This window comes from Ranitomeya imitator, chromosome 1 (assembly GCF_032444005.1).
Source record: "Ranitomeya imitator isolate aRanImi1 chromosome 1, aRanImi1.pri, whole genome shotgun sequence".
NCBI lineage: Eukaryota > Metazoa > Chordata > Amphibia > Anura > Dendrobatidae > Ranitomeya > Ranitomeya imitator.
The window spans coordinates 13,174,108-13,192,522 of NC_091282.1; the positions used below are offsets into that span (position 1 = coordinate 13,174,108).

General features: G+C 47.8%; 1 protein-coding gene across 1 annotated transcript in view; it reads left to right on the plus strand.

Moving 5' to 3' along the window:
- Nucleotides 1-7,974: 7,974 nt before the first annotated feature.
- LOC138657435 (zinc finger protein 585A-like) overlaps nt 7,975-18,415 on the plus strand; it is a 63,318-nt gene continuing 52,877 nt past the window's right edge. The window contains exons 1-8 of the mRNA XM_069745226.1: nt 7,975-8,092; nt 8,618-8,764; nt 9,067-9,246; nt 13,300-13,423; nt 14,966-15,063; nt 15,147-15,222; nt 15,328-15,425; nt 15,820-15,928. Of these exons, the coding sequence (XP_069601327.1) occupies nt 8,675-8,764; nt 9,067-9,246; nt 13,300-13,423; nt 14,966-15,063; nt 15,147-15,222; nt 15,328-15,425; nt 15,820-15,928 (775 nt within the window). The 5' untranslated portion in view covers nt 7,975-8,092; nt 8,618-8,674. The remainder of the gene's footprint in view (nt 8,093-8,617; nt 8,765-9,066; nt 9,247-13,299; nt 13,424-14,965; nt 15,064-15,146; nt 15,223-15,327; nt 15,426-15,819; nt 15,929-18,415) is intronic.

Sequence of the window (18,415 nt, forward strand, 5' to 3'; positions counted from 1 at the left end):
GGCTTAGCCCACACAGGCTAGCAAGAGAACTACTTATGATATTTCATACCATATCGTGACAGATGTGCTTTACCAAAAAGCTCTATCTTGGTCTCATCTGTCCACAAAATGCTTTCCCAGAAAGATTTTGGCTTACTCGCATACATTTCGGCAAACTGCAGTCTAGCTTTTTTATGTCTCTTTGTCAGCAGTGGGATCCTCCTAGGTCTCCTGACATAGCGTTTAATTTCATTCAGATGTGGACAGATAGTTCGCATTGACATTGATGTAACCTGAGCCTGCAGGACAGCTTGAATTTCTTAGGAACTTGACTGGTTCTGCCTATCCATCATCTGGACTATCTTGCCCTGCAACCTTTCATCGGTTTATCTCTGCATCCACATCCAGGGAGATTAGCTACAATGCCATGGGTTATAAACTTCTTGATTATGTTGTGCACCGTGGACAAAGGAACATCAAGATCTCTGGAGATGGACATGTAGCTTTGATGTTGATATTTGTAAACAATTTTTGTTGAATATAGCTAGGAGAGTCTCCCAATAAATAAAACTTAACTTTTAGGTTGTGTGCACACGTAGCAGATTTTTCGCGTTTTTTCGCTATAAAAACGCTATAAAACCGCGAAAAAAACGCTCACATTAAGCATTCTATTTAATAGAATGCAATCCGCATTTTTTGTGTACATGCTGCATTTTTTTCCTGAGCGGAATCGCATTCCAGAAAAAAACGCAGCATGTTCATTAAATTTGCGGAATCGCGCGGGTTCTGCACACCTGGGAATGCATTGATCTGCTTACTTCCTGCATGGGGCTATGCCCACCATGCGGGAAATAAGCAGATCATGTGCGGTTGGTACCCAGGGTGGAGGAGAGGAGACTCTCCTCCACGGACTGGGCACCATATAATTGTTAAAAAAAAAAAAGATTAAAATAAAAAATCGTGATATACTCACCTTCGATGGCCCCCGGAGTCTTCCCGCCTCTCAGCGCTGCACGCGGCTGCTTCCGTTCCTGTAGATGGTGTGTGAAGGACCTGCGATGACGTCGCAGTCACGTGACCGCGACGTCATCGAAGGTCCTGCACACACACCATCTATAGGAACGGAAGCCGCTGAGTAGATCGGCTGTTTGCGGTAGCTGAGTATAACCATTTTTTTTTTTAAATTAATTTTAACATTCTATCTTTTACTATTGATGCTGCATAGGCTGCATCAATAGTAAAAAGTACAAATAGTAAAAAGTGTGACCAACCTGTCAATCAGTTTTCCAAGCGATGCTACAAATCGCTTGGAAAACGCTAGCATTCTGCAAGCTAATTATGCTTTCAAAACGCTAGTTTTCTGTGGGAATATGCATGTCACTTCCGCATGCGATATACCCGCGGCAGGAGGCGCAGAATTGCCGCGGAAATTTTGGCGGCAATTCTGCAACGTGTGCACTTAGCCTTAATCCCTAAAATTAAAATAGAGAAAACATGACACAAAAAACATATGCATACATAAAGTGCTCGTGCAAACCAGTGCTCTATTAAAAAACGGTTTGGTCTCACCAATAAGAACGGACATAGATCCACAGCTAATTCCCCTTGTAGGCTTTCTCAAGAACAATTGATCCACGGGGAGGGGTAGGGGGTATAAGGTTTTCGTACCCCTAACAACCTGTTGTGCCCCTTGCAGTTCTCCTGTTCTAACAAGGACAGGCCCCAAGTGAACCCTGCTATGGACAACAGCAACCAGTGGACTACAGAAATGGGGCGAATGAAATATTTTCATTCAAGCCTATATCCCTGTGCGCATCTCCGCATGCATAATTTTTTTATGTGATTTTAATGGGTGTTTTTTCTTCTGTCTTAATTTTAGTATTAATGGTTCTTGCTTGAGAGGATGGTCTACCAACTACTACTGTATGAACATGTTACGGAGTCTTTTGATCTGCGTATACCGGTCCACTGAATGAAGCATCTTTTGAAATGGGCCGCTAAAGAATCTTCTCAATATATCCGGATTCACCATGATGGACACTTAATGCCACATAATTAGCTCTTGCCCTATCATGGTGTGCCCCCCTCCCTTATATACTTCACCCAGCCTGTCACCATTGTACCCCTTGAAAAAGGCAGTAGCCGAAACGCGCGTCGGGGGGGACAGGTGTGTGGTGCGTTCTGATACTTGTGACCTCTGTACTCTACCCGGTATGTATATGTGGTATTATGCATTGGCTCTACTGTGTGTACCCTATGGGTCTTAGTACATGTAGCTATATCTGGCTATCTCTGCATTGCCTATAACGTTTGATGGACTGTATTTATAGGGTAGTAGTTACATTATTGGCACCTACCACCTGCCCATTCTTTGTGCATGCTATGTGTAGTACGGGGAATGTTATATCCCTCCGTTATGCTTTTACCTGTTGTTATTATTAATAAAGTTGTTTGTACTTTTTCACTACTTTGGACTAGTTGCTGCTTTTTTTCTTTTTCTTGGTTTTGAAAAAAAAATTTCAGCAAAGTTTGGATTTTTTTTTTCACCACTTAGATAAAAAAAGAACCTAGACATGTTTGGTGTCTATGAACTTGTAGTGAGCTGGCCGGCTGTGACTGTTCTTTTATCATTGACATAGAATCTGTGACAGACACTGCCCCCGTGTGGCCAGAAGTTATACCTATGCCGAATGTGATTACAGAGAAACAAACTGTATTGGCAGAACTTCCCCCTGTGATGTCATGTGAACAGGAAGGGGAGGGAAAAAGGAAGCCCGGGAAACTGGTGTGTGCAGAGAGAGGTCGGTGTGTGCTGGCGTCCTCCTGTAGAGGCGATATAGAAGATTGCCTGGATGACCGCTATCTCTTGGAAGCTGACATCCAGATTGTTCCCAGCTCCCACACTGCGGAGCACCCAACGGTGACATCTTCACAGACCCTGGAGCCCATGAACTGTTAGCGGGTCCTCTGTTGAGAGGCCGAACATTCCACCCTTACCTGTTGAACCCCAAGGACTACAGTCTGGACCTGAGGGACGGAGTTTTGTTTAATCCCTGTTGTTTCTCTCTTCGGCTGGAGCGTCCCCCTGCAGTGACAGACAGGCCTGCGACGTGGGAAGATAAACTCCTGGAGCAAAGGAACTGGTAACGTGTGGATAGGGAAAGTGAGGGACAGTTTGTTATTACACGTTATTTCCGTGAATAGGCATATTTTGTACTGTCTATTATTGTGTTCCGCTGTGTTAAGGAAAATGTATAACAGTAAAGATACGGTTGTTAAAATAGAATCTGAGTGTGGAAGTTTTGCTGGGCCAGATCATGGATATACAGGTCCTTCTCAAAAAATTAGCATATAGTGTTAAATTTCATTATTTACCATAATGTAATGATTACAATTAAACTTTCATATATTATAGATTCATTATCCACCAACTGAAATTTGTCAGGTCTTTTATTGTTTTAATACTGATGATTTTGGCATACAACTCCTGATAACCCAAAAAACCTGTCTCAATAAATTAGCATATTTCACCCATCCAATCAAATAAAAGTGTTTTTTAATAACAAACAAAAAAAACATCAAATAATAATGTTCAGTTATGCACTCAATACTTGGTCGGGAATCCTTTGGCAGAAATGACTGCTTCAATGCGGCGTGGCATGGAGGCAATCAGCCTGTGACACTGCTGAGATGTTATGGAGGCCCAGGATGCTTCAATAGCGGCCTTAAGCTCATCCAGAGTGTTGGGTCTTGCGTCTCTCAACTTTCTCTTCACAATATCCCACAGATTCTCTATGGGGTTCAGGTCAGGAGAGTTGGCAGGCCAATTGAGCACAGTAATACCATGGTCAGTAAACCATTTACCAGTGGTTTTGGCACTGTGAGCAGGTGCCAGGTCGTGCTGAAAAATGAAATCTTCATCTCCATAAAGCATTTCAGCCGATGGAAGCATGAAGTGCTCCAAAATCTCCTGATAGCTAGCTGCATTGACCCTGCCCTTGATGAAACACAGTGGACCAACACCAGCAGCTGACATGGCACCCCACACCATCACTGACTGTGGGTACTTGACACTGGACTTCAGGCATTTTGGCATTTCCTTCTCCCCAGTCTTCCTCCAGACTCTGGCACCTTGATTTCCGAATGACATGCAAAATTTGCTTTCATCAGAAAAAAGTACTTGGGACCACTTAGCAACAGTCCAGTGCTGCTTCTCTGTAGCCCAGGTCAGGCGCCTCTGCCGCTGTTTATGGTTCAAAAGTGGCTTTACCTGGGGAATGCGGCACCTGTAGCCCATTTCCTGCACACGCCTGTGCACGGTGGCTCTGGATGTTTCCACACCAGACTCAGTCCACTGCTTCCTCAGGTTCCCCAAGGTCTGGAATCGGTCCTTCTCCACAATCTTCCTCAGGGTCCGGTCTCCTCTTCTCGTTGTACAGCGTTTTCTGCCACATTGTTTCCTTCCAACAGACTTACCATTGAGGTGCCTTGATACAGCACTCTGGGAACAGCCTATTTGTTGAGAAATTTCTTTCTGGGTCTTACCCTCTTGCTTGAGGGTGTCAATGATGACCTTCTTGACATCTGTCAGGTCGCTAGTCTTACCCATGATGGGGGTTTTGAGTAATGAACCAGGCAGGGAGTTTATAAAAGCCTCAGGTATCTTTTGCATGTGTTTAGAGTTAATTAGTTGATTCAGAAGATTAGGGTAATAGGTCGTTTAGAGAACCTTTTCTTGATATGCTAATTTATTGAGACAGGTTTTTTGGGTTATCAGGAGTTGTATGCCAAAATCATCAGTATTAAAACAATAAAAGACCTGACAAATTTCAGTTGGTGGATAATGAATCTATAATATATGAAAGTTTAATTGTAATCATTACATTATGGTAAATAATGAAATTTAACACTATATGCTAATTTTTTGAGAAGGACCTGTACATGGGCGATCTTGCCCTCGGTCACTTCATCTGGCGTAGTCGGCAGGATCTGTGCCCAGCAAGATTCCCACCCAGTGTACAGTCAGAAACCGCCGCCGGTGTCCATTGTAAACCAGGTCAGGAAGTTTGGCGGGCGAAACTACCCCGTACCAGAATGGGCGGAACAAGTGCGGATACTGGGAGAAATGTATAATATTGACCCTAAGACCTTGGCAGAAATGGCGGTACTGACGCTAGAGGGGGAGGCATGGACGACAGTCAGACTGGAGACGGTCAGGGGGCAGCGTACGTTGGAGGATTTGGTGCGGGTGCTGGAAAAGACCTATGGACCTACTACGTACCAGGGAACACTGCGATACCTGTTCTTTAGACGGACACAGCTTGAATGGGAAGACATTCCCCAATATGCAAATGCCCTTCAGGTACTCCTTGAACAAGTCTGTGCAAAAGGGGAACAACTGGCTACTATAGCTCCTCGTGACCTGGTACTGAGAGACCAATTCGTTATAGGGCTGAGAGACCAGTATCTTAACCGTACGCTACAGGACTTGATTCGGATGACGCCGACTCTCACCTTCGCTGAAGTCAAGCAGGAAGCCATAGAACGTTCTAGGGAACCCGTCATGGATGTGGGGACTCAAAGCGCTGCGTGCAGATCCATATTAGACATTAAACAGCCCAACAGTGACACTGAGGAGCTGAAACAGATGGTAGCAGATTTACAGCAACAGGTGTCACAGTTAACACTAGAACGACAGAGAGACCAGCGGATGCAACCTAGCCGTCCCGCAGGACCGTGTTGGTCATGTGGTGATCCTCGTCATAGGGCGAACCGTTGTCCTCAATGAACAAACCATCAGTTACCACGACGAACGGAATATCAGCTACATCCACGAGCAGAGCCGCCACGCCAGGTCTCACCACAATGGCCGCCGTTAAACTAGACACCCCTGCAGCTGAGGTTCGAGCAGCAGGGGGGGATAGAGAATGGGGTGTAGAAAAACAGAGCCAGCAACGGAGTACTCTTGCCTCGAGTAGTCCTACACTTGAAGTCATTCTGGAGGGAGTTGCAGTACAAGGATTGATGGACACTGGGTCGCAAGTGACCACGATCTCTGAACAGTTTTATGAAAAGTACCTCAAACCAAGAACTGCTTGTGATCCAGATACCACCATTAAGATAATTGCGGCTAATAACCTACCCATCCGAGTAACCGGAGTCGCCTGGATGGATACGAAGGCCTGCGGACAAGACCTAGGGAAACGAGGAATCGTCATTATCAAGGAAGGCTTCGGCTCCGAGACCCCAGTAATAATCGGAATGAATATCTTGAAAGACCTGGATCTTATGCTGTTGACAAGAAAAGGGCCCAAGTACTGGCAGAAGGTTACGAAACATAAACCGACTCGTCTGGCGTTCCAGCGCGTAATCCGGACCGTTGGACTTCAACAGATGGCAAAGGAACAACTACCCCTAGCAGCCATTAAGGTGCCCCGCTGTACCCGGATCACTTTGCCCGCTGAAAAAGGGACAGTCCTACAGAGACCAATATGTGTGGCCTTTTCCGCAGCCGGGTCCTACAATCTCCACAGCCATCGCCGCCCTGGAGACAGTCGTTGACAGGGACTGCCAACCTTTAAGCGGGGGGACGTGTAGTGAGCTGGCCGGCTGTGACTGTTCTATTATCATTGACATAGAATCTGTGACAGACACTGCCCCCGTGTGGCCAGAAGTTATACCTATGCCGAATGTGATTACAGAGAAACAAACTGTATTGGCAGAACTTCCCCCTGTGATGTCATGTGAACAGGAAGGGGAGGGAAAAAGGAAGCCCGGAAAACTGGTGTGTGCAGAGAGAGGTCGGTGTGTGCTGGCGTCCTCCTGTAGAGGCGATATAGAAGATTGCCTGGATGACCGCTATCTCTTGGAAGCTGACATCCAGATTGTTCCCAGCTCCCACACTGCGGAGCACCCAACGGTGACATCTTCACAGACCCTGGAGCCCATGAACTGTTAGCGGGTCCTCTGTTGAGAGGCCGAACATTCCTCCCTTACCTGTTGAACCCCAAGGACTACAGTCTGGACCCGAGGGACGGAGTTTTGTTTAATCCCTGTTGTTTTTCTCTTCAGCTGGAGCGTCCCCCTGCAGTGACAGACAGGCCTGCGACGTGGGAAGATAACCTCTTGGAACAAAGGAACTGGTAACGTGTGGATAGGGAAAGTGAGGGACAGTTTGTTATTACACGTTATCTCTGTGAATCGGCATATTTTGTACTGTATATTATTGTGTTCCGCTGTGTTAAAGAAAATGTATAACAGTAAAGATACGGTTGTTAAAATAGAATCTGAGTGTGGAAGTTTTGCTGGGCCAGATCATGGATATACATGGGCGACCTTGCCCTCGGTCACTTCAAACTCGTAATGACCTGGAGAATCATAACGGCATAAAGAAAACTAAAGAGCTGGTGGTGACTTACAGCAGAAGAAAGATGGAAGGTTCACCTGTCATTATTGCTGGTCAGAACATGGAGCAGGTGGAGAAATATTTGAGGGTCGTCTTGGGCAATGACCTGGACTGGAGAGAATCTACAAGAAGGCGGCGAGCGATCTGTGCTCCCTACTAAGGTCATTAATGTGCGCAGGAAAATGTGAGAAATGTTCTACCAGTGCGGAGTGACCGGCGCCATCTTTCTGGGCGCCGTGTGCTGGGGGCGTCGTGTGCGGTGTCAGAGGCTAATAGGCTGATCTAGGTGAGCGCGGCTGTCCGCCATATTTGGCCCTGAAACACGTAGACTGGTGTATGGGATCCCGGCTATTCCTGCCATTATTCCTATTGTCGGTTGTCTATGATTTTAGATGAAGATTTTGGAATAAAGATTATTGCACTGCAACCTCTTCATGCTGGAGTTTTAGCTACTTGTTGGATTTTCCTGGGATGGCGGAAAGATGAGCGGAAAAAGACTTTATATTTACTCAGACGTCTCCGCATGGATTGTTCTGTCTGTCAAAGCAAAAGCCCGGATATATATAGCTGCTGCAAAAGCTCCGCCCCCTGGTCACATGACGGTGACGTCACCACAGGTCCTTCCGCTCTCAGTGCAGCAGCTCCGTCCTGGTTGTGTGCAGCTCGTGTTCTCTGGTGTCAGCCAGCAGCAGATTTCCCGCCATTCCGGTGAGATTACAGGAGGGTTTGTGGTAAATCTGTGAGAGGAGAGTGTGGGGTGAGATCAGAGCTGTTCCTGTGGAGGCTCCTGCTCCCTGTGACTGCGGCTCCTCAGTGTTGGGGACGGGCAGCATTGTATGGGGGATGTGCAGCGTCTGCTCCTCATCTCACGACCCCCGCTGGAGGTGTAGTTACCACGGTGACCGTCCTCTGCTGGCGATGTAGTTACCACGGTGACCGTCTTCTCCTGGAGGTGCAGTTACCATGGTGACCGTCCTCTGCTGGTGATGTAGTTACCACGGTGACCGTCCTCTGCTGAAGGTGTAGTTACCACGGTGACCGGCCCCCTGCTAGTGATGTAGTTACCACGGTGACCGTCCTCCTACGAGGCTGATGATGAGCGGTCAGATCGGTGGAGGAGGCCGTGGTGGAGTTTTGTGGCTTTTCCTCCAGATAAATGTTGATATTTGGCAGAATTTAGTGATTGTCGTTCTCTCGTCCCCGGTGATTTCCATCTTCTCCTTCATCATGAAGACGCCGGCAGGACGAGATCCCTCCAGCTGATCCAGTGCTCATCCCTCCTCCTCCTGAATGACCCCGAGGATGGACGAGGACAGGGATGAGACCACCAGAAGATTATTCCACTTCGCCCTGGAGATCATCTCCCTGCTGAGCGGAGAGGTAACTCCTCTACATTTCTATCAGCTTTATTGTGTTCTGTGACAAGTCCGACATCCAGAATAGAGAGAAGGATTCTTTACTGTAAGAGCAGTGATTGTGTGGAGCTCTCTGCCCGGAGGAGTTGTCATGGGGATTCCCTATAAGAGCTGTAGAGGGGCCGGGATGTCTGTCCGGAGGGGAATAATATTCCCGGTTATGGCCCCAGATTACTGGAGACGGTTATTGATCCCGGGATTTCTACTGATTGTCAGATCTGGAGTCGGGAAGGAATCTTCTCCCTAAGTGTCTCTCTCCATACACAGGATTACACAATAGTGAGGAAGACACCGGGGGACGGTGTGACTCCCATCATCCATCTCCAGGAGTCAGGAGGGCGGAGCCCGGGCCCCATCACAGAGCCTCCCCCGCACTCCCTGCTACATGAGAGGAACAAGAAGATCCTGGAGCTCAGCAACAAGATGATTGAGCTGCTGAACGGAGAGGTGACTGCTGGGAGATTATACAGCACTGGAGGATTCTGGGTGATGAGCGGAGAGGTGACTGCTGGGACATTATACAGGACTGGAGGATTCTGGGTGATCGGAGAGGTGACTGCTGGGACATTATACAGCACTGGAGGATTCTGGGTGATGAGCGGAGAGGTGACTGCTGGGAGATTATACAGGACTGGAGGATTCTGGGTGATGAGCGGAGAGGTGACTGCTGGGGCATTATACAGCACTGGAGGATTCTGGGTGATGAGCGGAGAGGTGACTGCTGGGACATTATACAGGACTGGAGGATTCTGGGTGATGAGAGGAGAGGTGACTGCTGGGAGATTATGCAGCACTGGAGGATTCTGGGTGATGATCGGAGAGGTGACTGCTGGGACATTGTACAGGACTGGAGGATTCTGGTTGATGAGCGGAGAGGTGACTGCTGGGAGATTATACAGCACTGGAGGATTCTGGGTGATGAGCCGAGAGGTGACTGCTGGGACATTATACAGGACTGGAGGATTCTGGGTGATGAGCGGAGAGGTGACTGCTGGGACATTATAGCGGACTGGAGGATTCTGGGTGATGAGAGGAGAGGTGACTGCTGGGACATTATACAGCACTGGAGGATTCTGGGTGATGAGCGGAGAGGTGACTGCTGGGACATTATACAGCACTGGGGGATTCTGGGTGATGAGAGGAGAGGTGACTGCTGGGACATTATACAGCACTGGAGGATTCTGGGTGATAAGCAGAGAGGTGACTGCTGGGACATTATACAGCACTGGGGGATTCTGGGTGATGAGCGGAGAGGTGACTGCTGGGACATTATACCGGACTGGAGGATTCTGGGTGATGAGAGGAGAGGTGACTGCTGGGACATACAGCACTGGAGGATTCTGGGTGATGAGCGGAGAGGTGACTGCTGGGACATTATAGCGGACTGGAGGATTCTGGGTGATGAGAGGAGAGGTGACTGCTGGGACATTATACAGCACTGGAGGATTCTGGGTGATGAGCGGAGAGGTGACTGCTGGGAGATTATACAGGACGGGAGGATTCTGGGTGATGAGCGGAGAGGTGACTGCTGGGACATTATACAGGACTGGAGGATTCTGGGTGATGAGAGGAGAGGTGACTGCTGGGACATTATACAGCACTGGAGGATTCTGGGTGATGAGCGGAGAGGTGACTGCTGGGACATTATACCAGACTGGAGGATTCTGGGTGATGAGCGGAGAGGTGACTGCTGGGACATTATACAGCACTGGAGGATTCTGGGTGATGAGCGGAGAGGTGACTGCTGGGAGATTATACAGGACGGGAGGATTCTGGGTGATGAGCGGAGAGGTGACTGCTGGGACATTATACAGCACTGGAGGATTCTGGGTGATGAGCGGAGAGGTGACTGCTGGGACATTATACAGGACTGGAGGATTCTGGGTGATGAGCGGAGAGGTGACTGCTGGGACATTATACAGGACTGGAGGATTCTGGGTGATGAGCGGAGAGGTGACTGCTGGGACATTATACAGCACTGGAGGATTCTGGGTGATGAGCCGAGAGGTGACTGCTGGGAGATTATACAGGACTGGAGGATTCTGGGTGATGAGCCGAGAGGTGACTGCTGGGAGATTATACAGGACTGGAGGACTCTAGGTGATGAGTGGAGAGGTGACTGCTGGGACATTATACAGCACTGGAGGATTCTGGGTGATGAGCGGAGAGGTGACTGCTGGGACATTATACAGCACTGGAGGATTCTGGGTGATGAGCGGAGAGGTGACTGCTGGGACATTATACAGGACTGGAGGATTCTGGGTGATCAGCGGAGAGGTGACTGCTGGGAGATTATACAGCACTGGAGGATTCTGGGTGATGAGCGGAGAGGTGACTGCTGGGACATTATACAGCACTGGAGGATTCTGGGTGATGAGCGGAGAGGTGACTGCTGGGAGATTATACAGGACTGGAGGATTCTGGGTGATGAGCGGGGAGGTGACTGCTGGGACATTATACAGGACTGGAGGATTCTGGGTGATCGGAGAGGTGACTGCTGGGACATTATACAGCACTGGAGGATTCTGGGTGATGAGCGGAGAGGTGACTGCTGGGAGATTATACAGGACTGGAGGATTCTGGGTGATGAGCGGAGAGGTGACTGCTGGGGCATTATACAGCACTGGAGGATTCTGGGTGATGAGCGGAGAGGTGACTGCTGGGAGATTATGCAGCACTGGAGGATTCTGGGTGATGATCGGAGAGGTGACTGCTGGGACATTGTACAGGACTGGAGGATTCTGGTTGATGAGCGGAGAGGTGACTGCTGGGAGATTATACAGCACTGGAGGATTCTGGGTGATGAGCCGAGAGGTGACTGCTGGGAGATTATACAGGACTGGGGGATTCTGGGTGATGAGCGGAGAGGTGACTGCTGGGAGATTATACAGGACTGGAGGATTCTGGGTGATGAGCGGAGAGGTGACTGCTGGGACATTATAGCGGACTGGAGGATTCTGGGTGATGAGAGGAGAGGTGACTGCTGGGACATTATACAGCACTGGAGGATTCTGGGTGATGAGCGGAGAGGTGACTGCTGGGACATTATACAGCACTGGGGGATTCTGGGTGATGAGAGGAGAGGTGACTGCTGGGACATTATACAGCACTGGAGGATTCTGGGTGATAAGCAGAGAGGTGACTGCTGGGACATTATACAGCACTGGGGGATTCTGGGTGATGAGCGGAGAGGTGACTGCTGGGACATTATACCGGACTGGAGGATTCTGGGTGATGAGAGGAGAGGTGACTGCTGGGACATACAGCACTGGAGGATTCTGGGTGATGAGCGGAGAGGTGACTGCTGGGACATTATAGCGGACTGGAGGATTCTGGGTGATGAGAGGAGAGGTGACTGCTGGGACATTATACAGCACTGGAGGATTCTGGGTGATGAGCGGAGAGGTGACTGCTGGGAGATTATACAGGACGGGAGGATTCTGGGTGATGAGCGGAGAGGTGACTGCTGGGACATTATACAGGACTGGAGGATTCTGGGTGATGAGAGGAGAGGTGACTGCTGGGACATTATACAGCACTGGAGGATTCTGGGTGATGAGCGGAGAGGTGACTGCTGGGACATTATACCAGACTGGAGGATTCTGGGTGATGAGCGGAGAGGTGACTGCTGGGACATTATACAGCACTGGAGGATTCTGGGTGATGAGCGGAGAGGTGACTGCTGGGAGATTATACAGGACGGGAGGATTCTGGGTGATGAGCGGAGAGGTGACTGCTGGGACATTATACAGCACTGGAGGATTCTGGGTGATGAGCGGAGAGGTGACTGCTGGGACATTATACAGGACTGGAGGATTCTGGGTGATGAGCGGAGAGGTGACTGCTGGGACATTATACAGGACTGGAGGATTCTGGGTGATGAGCGGAGAGGTGACTGCTGGGACATTATACAGCACTGGAGGATTCTGGGTGATGAGCCGAGAGGTGACTGCTGGGAGATTATACAGGACTGGAGGATTCTGGGTGATGAGCCGAGAGGTGACTGCTGGGAGATTATACAGGACTGGAGGACTCTAGGTGATGAGTGGAGAGGTGACTGCTGGGACATTATACAGCACTGGAGGATTCTGGGTGATGAGCGGAGAGGTGACTGCTGGGACATTATACAGCACTGGAGGATTCTGGGTGATGAGCGGAGAGGTGACTGCTGGGAGATTATACAGCACTGGAGGATTCTGGGTGATGAGCGGAGAGGTGACTGCTGGGACATTATACAGCACTGGAGGATTCTGGGTGATGAGTGGAGAGGTGACTGCTGGGACATTATACAGGACTGGAGGATTCTGGGTGATGAGCGGAGAGGTGACTGCTGGGACATTATACAGCACTGGAGGATTCTGGGTGATGAGCGGAGAGGTGACTGCTGGGACATTATACAGGACCGCACTGGAGGATTCTGGGTGATGAGCGGAGAGGTGACTGCTGGGACATTATACAGCACTGGAGGATTCTGGGTGATGACGGTGTGGCTGTTGTCAGGTTCCTATACGGTGTCAGGACGTCGCTGTCTATCTCTCCATGGAGGAGTGGGAGTATCTAGAAGGACACCAGGATCGGTACCAGGATGTGATGATGGAGGAGCTCCGGCCTCTTACACCACGAGGTGAGAGGCTCCTTGTTGGCTCTGGTGGATGTGATGACATCTCTCGTGTCGTGCTATAATAGGATCATTATTTGTTAGAAGAATTTTCTGCTTTCTGATTTTAGAATTTTTATTTATCGACTTTCAGAATTGATAACTCCACTACTCACAAAAAGTTTGGGATATTTGGCTGTCGGGTGAAGTTTTAGGCTGACCCTACATTACACTCTAATCTCTCCGGGTGAATTTAATGTGACGTGTCTAACCTGATTACACACGTCCAGCTGTTTAGTGTTTCAGGACTTATCGCACAACTTGTTGTTCTCTAACAAGAGCCTAATGGCAAAATTCACACAAGTGAATCAGCAGGGAAGTAGGTTAATGGCAGTAATCGAAGCTCTCATCACAGACGCGCACCTGGCATTCTCCATGCATGAACACCAGATATTGGGAAGGGGTTAAAGATCCTTATCACATGACGTCAGAATGCACGGGACGCGGTGTTCTAGCCTCAAGGGCTCAATGACAGCAAAATGTCAGGTGGTCTACCATTCCTCTTCATGGGGTCTGATCATAATATAGTCTCCAAACTACATAAGTGGGATGACGATGCAGGTGTTGGCCCTGCAGGGACATCGGGCCACACAATGCTGGTAATAATCAGTGTAAGTCTCCCGTAAAGGGTTGTTTGTTCAGTACAATATGTATTATGGGGCTTTTCTGTAGAATCTGACCAGACAATCTCTCCTTGGCTCCCCGTGTACATCAGTAAACGCCCATGACGCCGGTGCCTGCTCTCTAGTCCTTTCTACACATTGATGGGCACTAACCGCTGCGTACCGGGTGCACCTACAACACCGTCCTCTCGGGCTCTGTGACTTCATCCGTTAGCCGTACATGTGCACTTTCCTCATAGAGAGTCAAACTCAGAACTTTCCGCGCGCTTGCTGCCTATTTTAGTGTTTACATCGAGGTGAATGTTGAGATTTTTCTCTATTTAAAGAAGAATAAAAACGCAGTAATTCATCTATTAATAGGAGGACGGCAGGATCTCTCCTCTTAGAGTGATCCCAGAGGATCCTGTCCAGGAGGGAGGCCGTGTCCTCATGGTGACATCATGAGGTCTCAAAAAACAATCACTGGTAAATGATAACCGTCCTTCCCCCAATCTCCATAACGGCGCATTAGGAGAGAAGAAACCGCTGGATAGAAATGTGGAGCTTTCTCCAGCTCCTCTGTGGTTCCATCACTGGTGGAGGGAACTTGGAGAAGTTGTGTTTCTTAGTGCGGCTCCTCCATCTGACTGACGAGGGTCTTCTCTGTCCCTCTCCTCGGGGTCCTCATCCTCCGAGTGCAGAGCAGAGAGCATTAGGCTTTGGCCTCGCTGATTATCACTTCATACTTGGGGTCCACAATGTGCTGGGACCTCGGTACCGGTGGTGAGGACCACAACAATGTAATTTAGTCCCTGATACATAAACCTAGAATTACTGGTTCTGAGAGACGTGTCTCATATATAGACAGACACACGGCCGGTGATGTATTCAGTCTGTGTCTCCACAGATGGATCCAGGAGGAGAAATCCACCAGAGAGATGTCCCCGTCCTCTGTATCCCCAGGACTGTCCGGAGGAGAATCACAACATCCCAGAGGATCATCAGGTAGACGACACTGAAGCCCCCACAACATCTGACCATGAAGTGATGGGACCTGAGCTCATCTTACATTTTACTTATCTATTTAGGGTGAAGATCTGTTTGATTTAAAAGTTGTTGTTATCGAAGAAGGAGAGACGATGGATGAATGGGCCGATCAGCAGGGTGAGGAGGGGAGACTGTCATGTCTGTTCTGTGGTCGCCTACTACTACTCCCATCATCTCATCATCACATAACACAATCTATTCCATCAATGTGTGTCTCCACAGATGGATCCATGAGGAGAAATCCACCAGAGAGATGTCCCCGTCCTCTCTGTCCCCAGGACTGTCCGGAGGAGAATCACAACATCCCGGAGGATCATCAGGTAGACGGTGCTGAGCCCTGTACCGGATCTGTATATGGGGGACTTTTCTGATCGAGGTCATAGATGTCATAACTTCTGGTGGATCTTCCTGACCTTAGACCATATTGTGCCTCGGTTATCAATGATGAGAAAAGCCTGTACGTCTCTTCAGCAGTGACCACATCCGGCTGAGTAATGTCCGTGTATTCTGGAGTTTACGACACAGAAATCTATAGTTTACAGTAATTCAAGTAGTAAATGTGAGAAGAAGGTGATTTAGACTAAAGACTACACGAGATTTTTACAAAAACCGTATAGAACATGTACATGAAGCTGATCTGTGAATGGCGCCTTGGTTTGTGTCTTGTGCTGTCAAACCCCAAGTTGTGCTGAATTGTTTCATCTGTCACATCAGAGGGAAGATCTCATTAGTATTAAAGTGGAGGAAAACCTAGAAGAGGCCATGAGAGGAGGTCAGCCGTGTATGAACGTCGTGAAGGAGGAAACTCCAGATGTTACCACAGGTACGTAATCATGACATTAGGTTTCCATTATTTGTATTAACATTATCATAAGAGCACATCTCATAACACAAGATCCACCATTTATAACAGATGTCACAGCTCACCTCCTCCTGTACAATGACTGATACAGTTATATGAAAATTTTGGTCACCCCTATTAATCTTAAGCTTAATGTTTTATAAAAATTGTTTTTTTTTGCAACAGCTATTTCAGTTTCATATATCTAATAACTGTTGGACACAGTAATGTTTCAGCCTTGAAATGAGGTTTATTGTACTAACAGAAAATGTGCAATCTGCATTCAAACTAAATTTGACAGGTGCATAAGTATGGGCACCCCACCAGAAAAGTGACATTAATATTTAGTAGATCCTCCTTTTGCAAAAATAACAGCCTCTAGTCGCTTCCTGTAGCTTTTAATGAGTTCCTGGATCCTGGATGAAGGTATTTTTGACCATTCCTCTTTACAAAACAATTCCAGTTAAGTTTGATGGTCGCCGAGCATGGACAGCCCTCTTCACATGATCCCACAGATGTTCAATGATATTCAGGTCTGGGGACTGGGATGGCCATTCCAGAACAGTGTAATTGTTCCTCTGCATGAATGCCTGAGTAGATTTGGAGCGGTGTTTTGGATCATTGTCTTGCTGAAAGATCCATCCCCTGCGTAACTTCAACTTTGTCACTGATTCATGAACATTATTGTCAAGAATCTGCTGATACTGAGAGGAATCCATGCGTCCCTCAACTTTACCAAGATTCCCAGTGCCGGCATTGGCCACACAGCCCCAGAAGCATGATGGAACCTCCACCAAATTTTACTGTGGGTAGCAAGTATTTTTCTTGGAATGCTGTGTTTTTTGGCCGCCATGCATAACGCCTTTTTGTATGACCAAACAAATCAATCTTGGTTTCATCAGTCCACAGGACCTTCTTCCAAAAAGAAATTGGCTTCTCCAAATGTGCTTTTGCATCCCTCAGCCGACTCTGTTTGTGGCGTGCTTGCAGAAACGGCTTCTTTCGCATCACTCTCCCATACAGCTTCTCCTTGTGCAAAGTGCGTTGTATAGTTGACCGATGTACAGTGACACCATCTGCAGCAAGTTGATGCTGCAGCTCTCTGGAGGTGTCTGAGGATTGTCCTTGACTGATCTCACCATTCTTCTCTGCCTTTTTGATGTTTTTCTTGGCCTGCCACTTCTGGCCTTAACAAGAACTGTACCTGTGTTCTTCCATTTCCTTACTATGTTCCTCACAGTGGAAATTGACAGGTTAAATCTCTGAGACCGCTTTTTGTATCCTTCCCCTGAACAACTATGTTGAATAATCTTTGTTTTCAGATAATTAGACAGTTGTTTTGAGGAGCCCATGATGCCACTCTTCAGAGGAGATTCAAACAGGAGAACAACTTGCAAGTGGCCACTTTAAGTAGCTTTTCTCATGATTGCATACACCTGGCTATGAAGTTCAAAGCTCAATGAGGTTAGAAACCCAAAAAAAGTGCTTTAGTAAGTCAGTAAAAAGTAGGTAGGAGTATTTAAAACAAGAAAATGATAAGGGTGCCCATACTTATGCACCTGTCAAATTTTGTTTGAATGCAGATTGCACATTTTCTGTTAGTACAATAAACCTCATTTCAAGGCAGAAACATTACTGTGTCCAACAGTTATTAGATATATGAAACTGAAATAGCTGTTGCAAAAAAAACAATTTTCTATACTCCCTGATCCGCAGAAATCCAATTAAAACGACTGTCCCTCGACGATCTCCCGTGGAGAGAAGGAGCATCAGCTGATGCGACCTCTCTCCAGGGGCTCCAGGAATACAGTGATGGAAGGTATCGTTCCACAATGTATTCCTCACAATGTATTCCTACGCCCCTGTGAGAAAATGGTCCCTAGTCTCACTTATGGCATTGCTGTGTGAGAAATTTTATCACGCAGCAATTGCCGTAAAGTGAGACTTTGAACTCTAGTAACCTCTCAGTGATGCACTTCAGGAGCCATTGTCTCCTGTCAGTGTGTCACTGAGGGTCCTATAGAGCAGTGACATCACCCGATGTCACTGTTCTATAGGGGAGATCGTCGTGGGACACTCGTTATTAATTGGACTACGGCGGACAGGTAGTATACGGTTTATTATTTTACGTTTTTTGCAGGCACTGAAGTATTGTAAGTATGGTTAAATGAAGAATTTTAAAATACTTCTTTCCTAATATGTGCTTGTTTTATTAACCCTTTTTTAGTTTTGGATTAATAATGGGTAGGCGTCTTATTGACACCTCTCCATTATTAACCCGGCTTAATGACACCTTACAATAGCAAGGTGACATTAACCCCTTATTACCCCATATCCCACCGCTACACAGGAGTGGGAAGAGAGAGGCTAAGTGCCAGAATAGGCGCATCTTACAGATGCGCCATTTCTGGGGCGGCTGCGGACTGGTATTTGTAGCTGGGGGGGGCCAATATCCATGGCCCCTCTCTA